The 18,564-nt window shown below is 43.0% G+C and overlaps 1 protein-coding gene across 1 annotated transcript in view; it reads left to right on the top strand.

Moving 5' to 3' along the window:
* The window catches only part of IFT140 (intraflagellar transport 140), a 253,776-nt gene that overhangs the window by 229,871 nt on the left and 5,341 nt on the right, over positions 1-18,564 (top strand). The window contains 6 exon segments of the mRNA XM_077828863.1: positions 6,622-6,799; positions 14,215-14,405; positions 15,663-15,758; positions 16,253-16,385; positions 16,477-16,620; positions 17,278-17,406. Of these exon segments, the coding sequence (XP_077684989.1) occupies positions 6,622-6,799; positions 14,215-14,405; positions 15,663-15,758; positions 16,253-16,385; positions 16,477-16,620; positions 17,278-17,406 (871 nt within the window).

Below are 18,564 nucleotides of genomic sequence, written 5' to 3'. Positions count from 1 at the left end.
AAGAGGACACCTGGAAACACCTGAGGAACAAAGACTGAGCTGCGGGAAGTGCTGGACTCAGGCTAAAGGGATTTATACCCTGTGTGTGAAACACCTGGGGATTCCAGGCTGCAAAGCAAGTGTAGCTGGTGCCTCAAGAATCTACCAGTCTGAGTATACCATCAGTTAAGGTGAGAAGCTGCTATTCATAATCAATCTATTTAGTACAGACGTGGGCAAACTATGGCCCGCGGGCCACATCCGGCCAGCGGGACCGTCCTTCCTGCCCCTGAGCTCCCGGCCGAGGAGGCTAGCCCCCCGGCCCCTCCCCGGCTGTCTCCCCTCCCCTGCAGTTATGCCGCCACGCGGGCATCGCTCTTGGCGCCAGGGCTGCACGCTCCTGCAGGGCAGCATGACAGCATGTCTGGCTCTGGCCGAGCGGTGCGGCTGCCGAACATGCTGCTCTCAGTGGCATGGTAAGGAGGCCAGGGGGTTGGATAAGGGGCAGGAGGTCCCAGGGGGCAGTCAGGGAGCAGGGGGCGGTTGGATGGGGGGGAGGTTCTGGGGAAGTTGGATGGGGGGGTTGGATAAGCGTGGGAGTCCTGGGGGGCCTGTCAGGGGTTGGAGGTGTGGCTAGGGGTCAGGGCAGTCAGGGGCAGGGAGCAGGGAGGGTTGGATAGGGGATGGGGTCCCAAGGGAGTGGTTAGGGTCAGAGGGTCTCGGGAGGGGGCGTTCAGGGGACAAGGAGCAGGGGTGGGGTTGGATGGGTCAGGGGTTCTGAGGGGGGCCAGGCTGTTTGGGGAGGCGGCCCTCCATACACTTTTGCAACCCCGATGTGGCCCTCCACATGCCAAAGCATGCCAAAAAGTTTGCCCACCCCTGATTTACTATATTAAGCTTAGTTTGCGTTTTTGTTTATTAGCTAGGTAATCTGCTTTGATCTGTTTGCTATCACTTATGATCACTTAAAATCTATCTTTTGTAGTTAATAAACTTGTTTTGTTTTAATATAAACCAGTAAACTTTGACTGGCATGCTTGGGGAAAATCTCTGCTTGGTTACCAGAAGTGTGCATTGTCCTCCCCACATTGAGGGAGAGGCAGACCCAGTATTAAACCCATATACTGGCCAGATTTGACCAAGGCAGGATGGTACTGCTGTGGGATCCTAGGCTGGGAAGCTGATGGTTAGAGAGCCTGAGTGTAACTGCAGCTGGGCATGTCCCTACCCATGTGAATGCTGGTGAAAGTGCAGGCTGGAGGGCTTTGCAACTTGTCACAGCCGTACAGTGTGAATGGGAGCCCAGGCTGGTGGGTCAGAGGGCTCAGTGGTACCCCAGTTCCAGGTGGCACCCTGGGGGGAACCCGTCCCATTGGCTATCTGGCATCATTAAAGATTCCATGGCCAGTTTGCAAGAGTTGTGGAAGGGTTAATCCCAGTGTCCTGGCCATATTTCAATGCTGGGAGTTACAATATCCCTCCCTGAATTCCCCCTGCAGTTTCAGATGGATACAATATTTCTCACTTACTGACCTACACTTGTTTGTATTTCTGTGTGTTGTTAAACAGCTCCAGTGTTCCAACCTAGATGTAGCTGCATTTCAGTGGTGGATAAAGAAATCTATGTATAGTTTGTATATCAGTTTATTTTTGCAAAACACTTGGGATCCTTTGAGAGTAAGAGATACTATTAGATGTAAGATATTGATACAGATTTTCAGATGCCATGCTTTATATCAATTTTTATGCATATGAGGCAATTTTTGCTGCCCCCCCCCCCAAAAGAACCTAAAAAAACCAAGTGCATCACCTGCATTGGGAGTGGATGTATTTTGGTTGATCAGTTCCTTTAGGCAAACATAACTAGTTAAAATGTGGGGTGATGTTAACTGTGAAATACAAGGGAAGTTAGTAAAACCTTTTATTTTCTTATATGCCAAAAACAAGATGCCCACAAACATGTCAGGATGAGAATTTAGTTGCAGTTTTCATGGCCTGTGGCAGAGTGTGGTGCATGGAGTGCAGTGTTTAGCTGCTGGAAGTAAAAATGCAAGCTGATTTTCCACAAAGCGCTGTAGCAGGGAAGCCTAAAGGCACACAGACATAAATCCCGACCATAGAGAGTGCTCTTGTTGAGAGGTAGGTGTCATCAGGAAAGAAGCACTCTCTGCTGCAACTTCAGGATAGGGCTGGAAGAGGGTTTTGCTATGGAATCTAAACCCAGTTCATACAAGGAGGTCTTAGGTCTGCTGGGAAAATGTGAACTCCTTTTTATGGATGAGGTTCAGATTAGTTCGACAAAACATTCTCTCAGCCGTTCTGAGGGATAGCAGAGTAGGGAGCACTGTGATGAAGGGGGTAAGCATTATGTTAATAGACAGATCCAGATCCCGTGGCCCACTCTTAGCATGTCCATTACAATGTTATACATCTCCCAGATGGTGTTAATATTTCCTTGTGTCAGTAGTCAATCTTCAATTCCCAAATGCCACTTAACCAAAATACACATTTCCAAAGGTCACACATGTCCAGCCAAATTTGACTTCAGTGCTGAAGCTGGTGTGAGCAATCTACCTCCTGCTGAGCTGTCCAATGCAGGGGGAGGGAGTATTTAGGAGATCCTGAAGGGTTCCCCTATTTACTTGACAATATATGGGCATCGTGGATATCTTCATATAAATCATGAGTTAGTGTGGCATTTTCCTTATTGTCATTATTCCTTAATAGCCACTTTACTTTCTTAATGTCACTTTAATGACATACTGCAAGAGAGTCTATCAATTTATTCTTGAAATGGGGTGAAAATGGAGGAGTGGAGGGGTGTTAGTATGGCAGTGACTGAGTTAATCAGAAACGGGATCTATCTGTGATTCTAAATAGGATTGCTTGAACACTCTCCTGGTTTTTGTTTTTTTTTAATTCAATGACTATATAAGTACATTGTGGGACAAAGGCAAGTCACAGACTCTTAATATCTTTATTCCCTTCCAAAGATATGCTGTCTTCAGACTGACAAACCCCAACATGTAGTCCTTTTCCACGAGACAGATTAAGGCAGCAACTGGCAGCTTCTGTTGGCATCCTACAGCCTTCATTAAATGAATCACATAGAATCATAGAATATCAGGGTTGGAAGGGACCTCAGGAGGTCATCTAGTCCAACCCACTGCTCAAAGCAGGACTAATCCCCAAATAAATCATCCCAGCCAGGGCTTTGTCAAGCCTGACCTTAAAAACTTCTAAGGAAGGAGATTCCACCACCTCCCTAGGTAACGCATTCCAGTGCTTCACCACCCTCCTAGTGAAAAAGTTTTTCTTAATATCGAACCTAAACCTCCCCCACTGGAACTTGAGACCATTACTCCTCTTCTGTCATCTGCTACCACTGAGAACAGTCTAGATCCATCCTCTTTGGAACCCCCTTTCAGGTAGTTGAAAGCAGCTATCAAATTCTTCATTCCTCATTCTTCTCTTCTGCAGACTAAACAATCCCAATTCCCTCAGCTTCTCCTCATAAGTCATGTGTTCCAGTCCCCTAATCATTTTTGTTGCCCTCCGCTGGACGTTTTCCAATTTTTCCACATCCTTCTTGTAGTGTGGGGCCCAAAACTGGACATGAACTTGTATATTTCTCCTTTAATGAAATACACTCATGCACGTCTTTAGTTCCTGTGTTGATAGCTTATTTTTTATATTGATTATGTGCTTTGTTCTTTTTGTTTATCCAATTGAGTTACAGAGATGATATCCAAATGCAGCCTAGTCTTTTAAAGTATTTTCTTCAGCTGTTGCTAATTTTAGGTATGGACAATCATTCAGGTAAAATACCCAAACCATCTCCCAAAACTTATTGAGGGCCAGATCCTCAGCTGATGTAAATCAGCGTAGCTGTGATCAGTGGAGATACACTGAGATACACTAGCTGAGGATCTGGCCCTGAAACTTTTATAAGGCTTTTCACTCTTCTTCCCCCAACCCCCAATTAATTTTCTTTTTTTCATGCACCTTTTGGTTTCTGGCAGGGACTGGACATGTCAATGTAATGCAAGAAGAGGCTGTTTTTGCATCATGTCCAGTCCTGGCAATGCAAGAAATTTGTATAAGCATCTAATCAAACATTTTAGCACTTTAACGGAACCAAACCCCTGAACCATGGAAAATTCACCTGTGACTTATTATTTCTGATCTTTTTCTGTTTAATTTTCTCTGTAAAATCCTAGGCCTGATTTAAGGGTATTTCATGTATTTAAAAGGACATGAGCCTGGAAATTTTGTACCTTTTTGTGTGTTACTTGTAACAACAATCTTCCCACTGGAAAGATTAGGGGGAAGACATTTTTCTGTGTGTGTGGTTTTTGTTCCCCCCACACACACACACAACGTTTTCCACTGTGTGTGTTTGAGGGTAGGTTGTGTCTAGTCTGTTTCCGGTTTAGTCAGTTTCCCCTGTTTGTGTGTGTCTTTCCCACAGCAAGAGGGAAGAGGAAAAACATTTTTTTTAAATTGAAAAATGTGATTGTAAAACCACAAAACCTGCAAAGGAGATTGAGGTGCAGGTGCAGGACTTGATCCTGCATTTAATTCATCTTTTTGAAATTGATTATACTTTAAGTTGTTGCTGTTATTAGTAATAGAGTTTACGGCCAAAAGGGGCCACCAGATCATCTAGTCTAACTTCCTGCATACCATGGGTTATGCACCCACACACTAAACCCAACAACCAAAATGAGATCAAAGTATTACAGTCTGCAGGAGACTAGACTGTTCTATGCCACAAGCAGAGAATAGGAGGGACTAAGGTGCACTAGTGCCCAAGGCCTCTGTAATATCAAGGAATGGATTAAATGAGATACACCCAAATAATCCCGCAAGTGTCCCGCACCCACATGCTGCAGAGGAAAGCTAAAAAACACCAAGTCATTGCCAGTCTGACCTGGGTGGAATTCCTTCTTGACCCCACAGATCATGATCAGTTCAACCCTGAACATGTGAGCCAGAACCAGCCAGCTAAGCGTGAGAGAAAGAATACTTGGTTCCACCCTGGACCACCCTGCCTTATGTCCCATCTCCAACCATGGGCATCACTGGCCTCCAAAGGAAGATGATTAAAAAACCCAGAATACATTGCGGGGGGATCCTTTTTTGACCCCTTCAGGTGACCAGCTGAAGCCCTGAAGCTTGAGCTTTAGGAACATAAAACATAAATTGGAAGGGACCTCATCCCCATCATCACAACCAATCCTGTCATACAACTAGACTCATGAATTTGTCCAGTTCTCTCTTAAAGCTAATAAGTTGTTTGCCCCACAACTCCTATTGGGAAGCTGATCTAATACCTCACCCTTCTGATGGTTAGAAACCTTCTTCTAATTTCCATCCTGAATTTGTTCATGACCAGTTTATATCCAGTTGTTCTTGTGCCACCATTGTCCTTTAGCTTAAATAGCTCTGGCCCCTCCCTGGTGTTTTCCCCCACATGTATGTATTTATAGAGAGTACAGCTGTAGTGCCCAGGTGCACCGCTCATGGACCAGGAGGACCCCATTGTGCGAGGTGCTGTACAGACTGAACAAAAGTCAATTTTGTCTCTGGGGTTTGTGTTTGTTTTTTGTTTGTTTTAAATAGCCTCAGGTGTAATATGAGATCTACCATGAAATGTTTGTGTCCTGGTATTTATTCCTTAATTTCAATGCTGGATGTGAGGATAGCATCTGGCAAGAACTGTAATTTCTATAGCTTTATAGAGATTTCATAGTGCTAATGGCTCTTTTCAGATCAGTGTGTTAGCACTGGGAAATTCTCATTCTATGCAATACAGGATCAAAAGAAAGAAAAACATTCCAGAACTGACTGTTAGTGCATCTTTGGGATTTCTGACTGAGTTTTAAATTAAGACACAATAGTTGGTCCGATATTTCCTATGCATCATCCTGACTATTGAGTTTAGCTGATATGCAACTACTGGCTTGAACCGTGGAAGACTGGCAGCTGAGCATTTTCAGTGCAAAGACCTCAGCACTAGAACTGCATTCAAGTCTCCAGAGTCCCAGCTCACTAAGCTTCACAGAACAGGGCATGGCTTATCTGCATACCCAAGAGTTTTCTTGAGTTTTGTGTAATTGTTTGTTTTTAAATGATAGGCAGTACCTGGCTGGAGACTATTGCTACCAGTTGTAGGCATTATCATTAATTTTCACATTTTAAATGATGCAAATCCACCCAGAGGCTGCATAATAAATGTCTGTATAAATATAATTGCTTTCTGTTTAGAGATGAGTCTGAAACAAAATCCTAGTTCTTGGTACCCCCTTAACTTGGTGAAAGCTCAGCTCTTGCCCTGATCTTTGTGTCTGAGACCCATCTTTATTTCTGTTAAGTCCCCACACAGCAAGTGTGTGCAAGCTCTTCTTATAGTGTATATGTTTGCATATATACAGTAAGTGTAAAACTTCTAACAGACTGCTTCTTTCTCCTCTCACTACCTCTTTCAAATTCTCTGCATGCATTAAGGACTGCACTGATCTTGCATATAGCAGTTCTTGCACTGGAGAAAGCTTTCTCCAGCAAATCCCATCCCTGTTTCTATCCTGTGGGGAGGTTCTTCAAGATGATAAATCCCCTTTGCCTTCTCATTTCTTGTAGTGAGGCAGTCTGGGAGAATATGGCCCGCATGTGCGTGAAGACTCAGAGGCTGGATGTTGCCAAAGTTTGCCTCGGAAACATGGGTCATGCCAGAGGAGCTAAGGCATTAAGGGAGGCGGAACAAGAACCAGAGGTGGAAGCCAGATTGGCCATGTTGGCGATTCAGCTGGGCATGCTGGTAGGGCTTCCTGTGGCAACTTGCCCATTTTCTAGTAATAAGCAAAGTCCAGACTCAGCAGTCTAAGTGAGATGTGCATGCGTCCTCACATTGAAGACAATGTAACTAATGAACTTCCTGAAGCACAGACAAGTATTTTTGCAAAGTCTGGGAAGGGTGCAAAAATCTTGGAGAAAAGTAAATGCAACACTAATTTTCAAAAAAGTAAAGAGGGGCGATTCTGACAATTATTTTCTTGCAAGTCAAACTTCTAACCCCAATTTAAATGTTGAAATAAATAATAATGGGGGTGGAGTGCACCCTCTAAACATGTAGGGCCCAGTTCTGCCACTTACTCAGCTTGAGTAGGACCTTGTTCTACAGTCAGTATTATGGGCACTACTCAATATGAGTGAGTGTGGCAGAATCAGACCTCTAGAGGTTACAGAATCATGAGATATAAGCAGCGTAGGCTTATAACAAATGAATCTTCCCAGGCAAACATGATTGTTTTTAAAAAACATATATAGCATTAAAAATAGCGGAAGAAGAAAACATTGTTTAGGTAATATATATTTGGATGTTGTGAAACATTTGATATGCTGTCTCACATACCTTAGGGCTTGATTCTGCTGTCCTTTATCACTCTGGACTGGTCTAGACTAAAATAAACGGTGTCTTCTTAAAATGGGTTAGCTAAAACATTTTAACGCACGTTTTCAAACTGGAGTGTAGAAAAGGCAAGTTGTATTTTAACGTGTTAGGTGGTAGAGGAGAAACTTATTGACTAGCCAACAGTTCAGCCTCCGCCAGCTAAGATGTTAAAATACAACTTGCCCTTTGGATACCTTTTATCAGGGTTTAAACAAGCCCTTTGAATAGCACCTTTACTCCACCAGTAAAATTGGGACCTAAACTGGCTTTGAGATTCACGTTGTCATGTGGACTGAAAACTAGCTGGAGAACTGTAAATTAAGGGTAACGATAAGCAGCCATGTACTGGTACCAGGTTAGCTCTTATTTAATGTCTCCATTAATGATCTGTATAAGGACTAAACAGCATTTTAACAAAATTCACAGATGATACTAAATTGAGAAGCATTGCAAATACTATGGAGGGCACAGAAATAATAAAGGGTCCAAGAGGTTAAAAACATGGGTAGAAAATGAAAAAAGACATATCTTGGAAAAATACAAGCTGATACATCTAGGAAAATCATACTCAGGGGGGAGTAGAAAGCTGGAAAGTAGCACAGCTGACAGAGACCAGGGTTCATAGGAGACTACAAATTAGATAAGAAATTGCAATGGAACACATCAGCAAAAACTGCCAGTGCAATTTTGGGCGCTGTTTTCAGAAGCACCACATCTTGGAGCTTTGATTTCATGGTCTGTCTATACATCTGTGGTGCAACTGCACCTGGAGTATTGCTTTCAAATTTAAGCATCTTATTGCCAGAAAAATATTAATGAACAGGAGGAAGTTCAGAGAAAACCAGCTCAAATTGTTAGGATCCTGAAATGGATTCATATACAAGAGGAAAGATTTGAAAGAGATGAATATGTAGAATTTGGCTAAGAGCAGAATGTGCTAACAACCTACAAATATTTGAAGGGTATGAATGGTGGAGGAATTGTTCTGGGGGGTATAAAGGTATATAACTAGGAAAATTCAGGCTGGATATTTGTAAAAAGCTTTGTGACAGTGAGATTTATTAGGCTCAATGGAAGTGGGGAAAGCCCCTTTGCTCAGACATTTAAAACTAGTCTGGGGGGAAGACACTAGCAAATGTTCTGTAGAAAACAATCCTACATTAGCAAGGAGAGGGTCTAGAATAGGACCTAACAGGCCTCTTCCATATCTAGGGTCTATTCTTCTCTGAAAATAAATGGGAATCAGTAGGAAACACACTGTGGCAGGACAGAAGGAACAATTTCTATCTCCATTACTATATACAGAGCTCAGCTAGAAAGCAGTTGGGTGGGGCAGGAAAAGTCCTTGACACAGTAGGAGTCCAACTCAAAGATTAAAAATAGCAGATTTAAATTTGTTCATTGCTTGTGTCACCATGGGCCAAATCCTAAGGCTCTAACTCTAAATGAAGTCATTGGAAGTTTGGCATAAGTAAAGGCGTCAGGTTTTGCTCTGCATTAATAATCTAAGAACATAATCCGTGTCTGAGAGACCTGATGTGGAGTGAGACGGTTATAGAATCATAGACTTTAAGGTCAGAAGGGACCATTACGATGGTCTAGTCTGACCTCCTGCACAATGCAGGCCACAGAATCTCACCCACCCACTCCCATAACAAACCCCTAACCTATGTCTGAGCTATTGAAGACCTCAAATTGTGATTTAAAGACTTCAAGGTGCAGAGAATCCTCCAGCAAGTGACCCGTGCCCATGCTGCAGAGGAAGGTGAAAAACCCCCAAGGCCTCTGCCAATCTGCCCTGGAGGAAAATTCCTTTCCGACTCCAAATGTGGCGATCAGCTAAACCCTGAGAATGTGCGCAAGACTCACCAGCCAGACATCCAGAAAAGAATTCTCTGTAGTAACTCAGATCCCACCCCATCTAACATCCCATCACAGGCCATTGGGCATATTTACCGCTAATAGTTGAAGATCAATTAATTGCCAAAATTAGGCTATCCCATCATACCATTCCCTCCATAAACTTATCAAGCTTAGTCTTGAACCCAGACATGTCTTTTGCCCCCACTGCTCCCCTTGGAAGGCTGATCCTGAACTTCACTCCTCTGATGGTTAGAAACCTTTATCTAATTTCAAGTCTAAACTTCCTAATGGCCAGTTTATATCCATTTGTTCTTGTGTCCACATTGGTACTGAGCTTAAATAATTCCTCTCCCTCCCTGGTATTTATCCCTCTGATATATTTATAGAGAGCAATCATATCTCACTTCAGCCTTCTTTTGGTTAGGCTAAACAAGCCAAGCTCTTTGAGTCTCCTTTCATAAGACAGGTTTTCCATTCCTCGGATCATCCTAATAGCCCTTCTCTGTACCTGTTGCAGTTTGAATTCATCCTTCTTAAATATGGGCGACCAGAACTGCACACAATATTCCAGATGAGGTCTCACCAGTGCCTTGTATAATGGTACTAACACCTCCTTATCTCTACTGGAAATACCTTGCCTGATGCATCCCAAGACTGCATTAGCTTTTTTCACGGCCATATCACATTGGCGGCTCATAGCCATCCTGTGATCAACCAATACTCTGAGGTCCTTCTCCTCCTCTGTTACTTCCAAGTGATGTGTCCCCATCTTATAACAATAATTCTTGTTATTAATCCCTAAATGCATGGCCTTGCACTTTTCACTATTAAATTTCATCGTATTACTCCAGTTTACAAGGTCACCCAGATCTTCCTGTATGATATCCTGGTCCTTCACAATACCTCCCAGCTTTGTGTCACCTGCAAACTTTATTAGCACATTCCCACTTTTTATGCCAAGGTCAGTAATAAAAAGATTAAATAAGATTGGTCCCAAAATCGATCCCTGAGGAATGCCACTAGTAACCTCCTTCCAGCCTGACAGTTCACCTTTCAGTATGACCCGTTGTAGTCTCCCCTTTAACCAGTTCCTTATCCACCTCTCAATTTTCATATTGATCCCCATCTTTTCCAATTTAGCTAATAATTCCCCATGTGGAACCGTATCAAATGCCTTACTGAAATCGAGGTAAATTAGATCCACTGCATTTCCTTTGTCTAAAAAAATCTGTTACCTTCTCAAAGAAGGAGATCAGGTTGGTTTGGCACGATTTATCTTTTCTGAAACCATGTTGTATTTTGTCCCAATTACCATTGACCTCAATGTCCTTAACTACTTTCTCCTTCAAAATTTTTTCCAAGACCCTGCTTACTACAGATGCCAAACTAACAGGCCTGTAGTTACCTGGATCACTTCTTTTTCCTTTCTTAAAAATAGGAACTATGTTAGCAATTCTCCTGTAATATGGTACAGCCTCTGAGTTTACAGTTTCATTAAAAATTTTTGCTAATGGGCTTGCAATTTCATGTGCCAGTTCCTTTAATATTCTTGGATGAAGATTATTTGGGCCCCCTGATTTAGTCCCATTAAGTTGTTCGAGTTTGGCTGCTACCTCAGATGTGGTAATATCTACCTCCATATTCTCATTCCCATTTGTCATCCTACCATTATCCCTAAGCTCCTCATTAAAGATTGAGGCAAAGTATTTGTTTAGATATTGGTCCATGCCTAGATTATCCTTAATCTCCACTCCATCCTCAGTGTTTAGCGGTCCCACTTCTTCTTTCTTTGTTTTCTTCTTATTTGTATAGCTATAGAACCTTTTACTACTGGTTTTAATTCCCTTTGCAAGGTCCAACTCTACTTGACTTTTAGCCTGTCTCACTTTATCCCTACATGTTCTGACCTCAATAAGGTAGCTTTCCTTGCTGATCCCTCCCCTCTTCCACTCCTTGTAGGCTTTCTGCTTTTTCTTAATCACCTCTCTGAGATGCTTCCTCATCCAGCTTGGTCTACAACTCCTGCCTATGAATTTTTTCCCCTTTCTTGGGATGCAGGCTTCCGATAGTTTCTGCAACTTTGACTTGAAGTAATTCCAGGCCTCCTCCGCCTTTAGATCCACAAGTTCTTCAGTCCAATCCACTTCCCTAACTAATTTCCTTAATTTTTGAAAGTTAGCCCTTTTGAAATCAAAAACCCTAGTTGCAGATTTATTTTTGTTAATCCTTCCATTCAGTTTGAACTGAATTAGCTCATGATCACTTGAACCAAGATTGTCCCCTACAACCGTTTCTTCTATGAGGTCCTCACTACTCACCAAAACCTAATCTAAAATGGCATCCCCTCTAGTCAGTTCAGCAACTACTTGATGAAAGAATCCATCAGCTATTGCATCTAGGAAAATTTGAGCCCTATTATTATTACTAGCACTCGTCCTCCAGTCTATATCTGGGAAGTTAAAGTCTCCAGTGATCACACAATTCCCATTAGTATTTACTTCATTAAAGAGGTCTCTATCCATATCCAAATTGGATCCCGGTGGTCTATAGCACACTCCAAGCACTATCCCAGGGGAGGCTCTAGTAGCTTTCTTCCCCATTGTGATTTTTGCCCAGACTCTGTCTTATCCATTCCATCACTTATTTCTTTACAGTCTACCTCATCATTGATATACAATGCTACTCCACCACCTTTGCCTTTATTTCTGTCTTTCCTAAACAGCACATACCCTTCAATACCTGTAGTCCAGTCATGACTACTCTTCTACCATGTTTCTGTTATCCCCATAATATCTGATTTCACTTCCTGCACCAGTAGCTCTAGTTCCTCCATTTTGTTACCTAGGCTCCTCGCATTAGTGTACAAACATCTTAATTTTTGCTGTTTGACTTTGCTCACATTCTGTATCCAATTAGGGACAGACAATCTATCACCCTTATAACCTATTAGACTGGTATCTACACTACCCTTCTTCCTTATGTCCATTCTCCTACCCACCGCTGTATCCTTTCTTACTTCGTTTTCTTCTCTCTCAGTGTTAAAATCTGGCGTGGAGATTACATGGACATCTCTCCCAAATTCCTAGTTTAAAGCTCTCTTAATCAGTTGTGCCAGCCTCCATCCTAGAAGTCTATTTCCCTTCCTACTCAGGTGAAGTCCATCCCAAGAGAACGGTCCTCTGTCCATGAATGCTTCCCAGTGGCCAGTCTCCAAGAGCTGAATCCTTGTTGGTGAGAAAACAGCTACAAAGTTAGCAACGCTCTCCCAAACTCCTTAACTGGGGTAATGGGTCTCTCCTACCGCAGCCCAGAATGGTTATGCCAGCGAGTAACCCCAATATGAGACATCTGATAACCTCCATTAACAAATGGCTTAGTGTTGTGTCACAATCAGAGTTTTATGACTGGTGGCTACTCATGTCACTCCCACCCCTGGTTAATATCACCCAGTAAATGCTGGGATCTGAGTGCTTTCTTTATTTTTACATAAACATCCAGTTTCTCAGTCACAGTGCTGGTATTCCAGGATACATATATTTAGTAGGTTCAAATCCATCTGTCTTAGTCCTTTTTACTATGCAATGCAATCCATGGTCTGGAGTAATTAACTGCTCAGAAGTGCACTACCTATTATGGAATCATAAAAGATTAGGGTTGGAAAAGACCTCAGGAGGTCATCTAGTCCAACTCCCTGCTCAAAGCAGGACCAACCCCAACTAAATCACCCCAGCCAGGGTTTTGTAAAGCTGGGCCATAAAAACCTCTAAGGATGGCGATTCCACCACCTCCCTAGGTAACCCATTCCAGTGCTTCACCACCCTCCTAGTGAAATAGTGTTTCCTAATATCTAACCTAGAGCACCTCCACTGCAATTTGAGACTATTGCTTCTTGTTCTGTCATCTGCCACCACTGAGAACAGCCTAGCTCCATCCGCTTTGGAACCCCCCTTCAGTTAGCTGAAGGCTGCTATCAAATCCCCCCTCACTCTTCTCTTCTGCAGACTAAATAAGCCCAGTTGCCTCAGCCTCTCCTCATAAGTCATGTGCCCCAGCCCCTTAATCATTTTCGTTGCCCTCTGCTGGACTTTCTCCAATTTGTTCACATCCTTTTTGTAGTGGGGGGCCCAAAACTGGATGCAGTACTCCAGATGTTGCCTCACCAGTGCCAAATAGATGGGAATAATCACTTCCCTCGATCTGCTGGCAATGCTCCTACTAATGCAGCCCAATATGCCGTTAGCCTTCTTGGCAACAAGAGCACACTGTTGACTCATATCTAGTTTCTCGTCCACTGTAATCCCCAGGTCCTTTTCTGCAGAACTGCTGCTTAGCCAGTTAGTCCCCAGCCTGTAGCAGTGCATGGGATTCTTTCATCCTAAGTGCAGGACTCTGCACTTGTCCTTGTTGAACCTCATCAGATTTCTTTTGGCCCAATCCTCCAATTTGTCTGGGTCTCTCTGGATCCTATCCTTACCCCTACCCTCCAGCATATCTACCTCTCCCCCCAGCTTAGTGTCATCAGCGAACTTGCTGAGGGTGAAATCCATCCCATCATCATCTAGATCATTAATGAAGATGTTCAACAAAACCGGTTCCAGGACCGACCCCTGGGGCACTCTGCTTGATGCCCAACGATCCGTTGAGCCCAACGATCTAGCCAGCTTTCTGTCCACCTTATAGTCCATTCTTCCAATCCATACTTTTTAAACTTGCTGGCAAGAATACCATGGGAGACCATATCAAAAGCTTTGCTAAAGTCAAGATATATCACGTCCCCCACTTCCCCATATCTACAGAGCCAGTTATATCATCATAGCTTTCTGATTGCCTTCTATCACTCATTACTGCTTAGATATAATCTCTGTAAAGTACTCTTCAAATCCAGATAACTTTTCACTGATTGTTCGCTCTCCTTTCAGGAAGATGCAGAGCGGCTGTACAAGAATTGCAAGCGCTACGACCTCCTGAACAAGTTCTACCAGGCTTCTGACCAGTGGCAGAAAGCTATGGAAGTAGCTGAGACTCATGACCGGGTTCACCTGCGCACCACATACTACAACTATGCCAAACACCTGGAGGCCACTGCAGAGTGCAATATTGCACTGAGCTAGTAAGCAGCTTCCCGTAGAAAATGCCGAGCACCTAGAGCTTAGTTCTGAACACAAGAAATCCTGAGTTTTAGCACACTGTTGTGGACAGCAGAGGCAAAATTGGTAGGGCTGTCCGGAGGGTGCCTGCTACTGTGTCTCAGTTTCCCCAATTGCCAGGTTTATTTCAATAATAGTTTGAGATCCTCAGATGAAAGGTGGCAGAAAAGGGTGGAAAAAACTGGTTAAGTGACTTGCCCAAGATCACATGGGAAGTCTGCAGTGGAGTCAAGAATAGAACTTGGCTTTCCTGTCTCCAAATCCTATGCTTTTAATCACTAGTCCAGCCTTCACTTTTTCACCTTGTTGTATGCATAAGCCTTTGTGTTGGAGAGTTCTTGACCCACCTGGCACTCCAGCGGTTCATTGTGGCTCATGTGTTATGAACCTGATGCTTATGTGGCACCCAGAGTTCTTTTCAGTGGCTACTGAGATCCTGAGAAAGTTGGTGGGGGAGGAGTTGTTGTGGGTTTTTTTTGTTTTTAGAATGCATCATACTGGTTTAAATTTTATTTTATGCCTGGCTCCCTTATTATATAAGGTCACAAAATGGAGTAAAGAAGGATTTTGTGTATGAGGCAATGTGAGCAGAGGATGTGATTCAGTTAATGGGAAAGAAGAAGGGGAGAAAGTTGCAGATAGATGGGTTAGTACACTTCAAGGAGCAACCTTCCAGCTGTGGGGTAGAGGGTGAAATTGCAGTGGAGATGAGCAGGCAATATGAAGACTTGTGTATGAAGTGAGGAGACAAGATCTGTATTGAATATCCTTTACTGTCTCTTACCCAGCCTCCCAGTCATTCCTGGTACAGCTGTGCTAGATATTTGTGGCCATTTCCATAAGCACTTTGTTGCCCTTCTGTAGCACTTCAGACTTCTAGCATTTGGCTTGTTTGTTTTTGGTGCTTCGATGCGTATGTTGGCTCTTTGGCCCAAATAAGATTTTTGATTTTTCTGCACCCATTTTTGTCTCAATGATCTGCACACCTTGGTCTTATCTCAGCAGCACCTTGGCCTTTATTTTTCCTTGGCATGCTGGCACTCGGGGGCCAGCACTGTTCCTGCAGTTGATGCTTATAGCACTCTATAAGGACAGAGTATTATTAGTATTGTTGTTAATTCTAGAGACTAAAGAACTAAAATAAAATGGATTAATATAGCAGTTGAGCAGTTTGCCACAAAGCACTGATCCACCATCTAATGTGCCCGTTTTCTACACAGCTATGAGAAATCAGACACGCATAGGTTTGAGGTGCCCAGGATGCTCTCTGAAGATTTACAAGCCTTGGAGATCTATGTCAACAAGATGAAAGATAAGTGAGTGCCATGTTACATCCTTCCTTACCTGAAGTGTGTGAAGGAATGGTATCCTGAGGGGGGAGTTTCAGGTTTGAGATTACTTGTTTTAACGCTTTCCTGCCAGGCTTTCAGATTTTCCAGGTTAATTCAATAGAGCGGAAGCATGCTAGTAGGAAACACTTTTGCTAATGCATTATACCATCCAGTGCTGGAAGTTTGTTCATTTGTCCGCTTTGGTCATGAATCTTGTTCATTAAAAGGGGCCCCACTGTATTGTGTTGGAGAGCTAGTGCTACTAGAGTTGTGACTGAGAGAGCTGAGTAACACAGGCCAGAGACTTTCATCCAGTTTCCCCTGTATTGAGCTCCATGACTTGTGTTTGACTAAAGTACATCTTCTTGAATGGTAGCCAGTCTTGATTTGAAGACTTGGAGAGAGAAAATCCACCACTTCCCCTGGTAGTGTGTTCCAATTATTAATTACCATCATCACTTATTTTGTTTCTTTTCTAGGAACTTATGGAAATGGTGGGCACAGTATCTGGAAAGCCAGTCAGATATGGAATCTGCACTAAGATACTATGAGTTAGCTCAGGATTATTTCTCCCTGGTCCGTGTTTATTGCTTTCAGGGCAACATCCAGAAGGTAAGGCAGTCTGCTTCCTACTGTTCCCAGGAGAGTCCATGTTCTTGTGTTTAATCTGGGCATGATGTGAAGGGTTTGGCTCTCTTTTCAGGCTGCTGAAATAGCGAATGAAACAGGAAACTGGGCAGCATCCTATCACCTGGCCCGCCAGTATGAGAGCCAGGATGAAATCAAGCAGGCTGTGCACTTCTACACTAGGGCCCAGGCATTTAACAATGCCATTCGCTTGTGTAAGGTAAGACAGCATGTACACCTGAGTGCAAAGAGCTCACCACCAATGGCATCTCTCAGGCCATGAACATCAGGAAATGTAGCCAACCTGTGAGATTAGCGTGGGCCTTCTTATTTAAAGTATGATATACTTCTTGCTTATATAATTGTGTAGTTGATATTCGTTTCTACCCACATCTTCTAGGAGAGAAGCGGTCTGTAATGTGACACTAACAATACTGACACCCCTTTGGAGCCCAAGTACCCCTCAAAAAAACCTCTCCTGAAATAAACCAACAACCAACCAAAAACCCTGCCCCAAGCAGAGTTTTGACCCCACAAAAGGGAAGACCAGAAACTCCATGAAGTTCACTAAAAGAAAAGGAGTACTTGTGGCACCTTAGAGACTAAGGTTAGTCTCTAAGGTGCCACACCTACTACTTTTTTTTTTTTTTTTTTTTTTTGCAGATACAGACTAACACAGCTGCTACTCTGAAACATGAAGTTCACTAGGGACTTTGCTGTTGCTCTAGATTTTATATGGAAGGTGGTCAGATACAGTGGGGATGGGTGGCAATATAAAACTGTAGGATAGGTAATTAATGGCACTATGAAGTCTGATGTTCTGGAAGTAATCATAAATAGAATATTTGTTTGAAGATGGATCTTTACTTTTGAGTAGGAGAACAATCTGGATGACCAGCTGATGAACCTGGCTCTGCTGAGTTCCCCAGAAGACATGATAGAGGCAGCCTGCTATTATGAAGAGAAGGGGGAACAAATGGACAGAGCAGTCATGTTGTACCACAAGGTAACTCTGACTCAGCAATGTATAAAGCTTTCAGTTGAGACCAAGACACTACAGTGGATGGCTACCAAATCAGCTAAATACCTGATTATCTGCATTCATTGTGGTCAATCCAGTCCTGATGTGCAGCACCCCTTGTTAATCCATTCCTGGGCCCTCTCCACAGCTCTGCCAGTGCCCCTCAAACTGACCTGCAGCAGTACTTGCTGTTCTAATCATAGAATCATAAAAGTGTAGGATGGAAAGGGATCTTAAGAGGTCATCTAGTCCAGTCCTCTGCAATCAAGGCAGAACTACCTAATAACTAGACCATCCCTGACAGGTGTTTTTCTAACCTCTTCTTAAAAACCTCCAGTGATGGAAATTCAGCAACCTCCCTAGCCAATTTGTTCCAGTGCTTAACTACCCTGATAGGAAGTTTTTTCTAATGTCCACCCTAAACCTCCCTTGTTGCAATTTAAGCCCATTAATTCTTGTCCTATTGTAAGAGGTTAAAGAGAACAATTTTTCACCCTCATCCTTGTAACAACCTTTTATGTACTTGAAAACTCTTATCATGTCCCCCCTCAGTCTTCTTTTCTCCATCATAAAGAAACCCAGTTTTTTCAATCTTACCTCACAGGTCATGTTTTCTTGACCTTTAATCATTTTTGTTGCTGTTTACATTTTCCAGTTTGTCCACATCTTTCCTGAAATGTGGCACCCAGAACTGGACACAGTACTCCAGCTGAGGCCTTGTCAGTGTGGAGTAGAGCGGAAGAATGACTTCCAATGTCTTGCTTACAACACTCCTGCTAATACATGCCAAAATTATGTATGTTTGTTTGTTTGGGGGCGGGGTGGAAGGGGGGGCGGCGACAGTGTTACATTGTTGACTCATATTTAGCTTGTGATCCTCTATGACCCCCAGATTCATTTCTGCAGTACTCCTTCCCAGGCAGTCATTTCCCATTTTGCATATGTGCAACTGATTGTTCCTTCCTAAGTGGAGTACTTTGCATTTGTTCTTATTAAATTTCATCATATTTAATCTTTAATCAGTATCAAAATTTGGTAATGAGTGATGGCTTTGGTAATATCAATATACATTCCCATGGGACTTGATTGAGTCCACCTATTTCACTTGTGACATACATCACATTTCAGATGATGTCTGGGAGA

Source organism: Eretmochelys imbricata, chromosome 10 (assembly GCF_965152235.1).
Source record: "Eretmochelys imbricata isolate rEreImb1 chromosome 10, rEreImb1.hap1, whole genome shotgun sequence".
Classification (NCBI taxonomy): Eukaryota; Metazoa; Chordata; order Testudines; family Cheloniidae; genus Eretmochelys; species Eretmochelys imbricata.
Note: the sequence above shows the minus strand (reverse complement) of the source record. Positions and strands in the feature narration are given on the sequence as shown.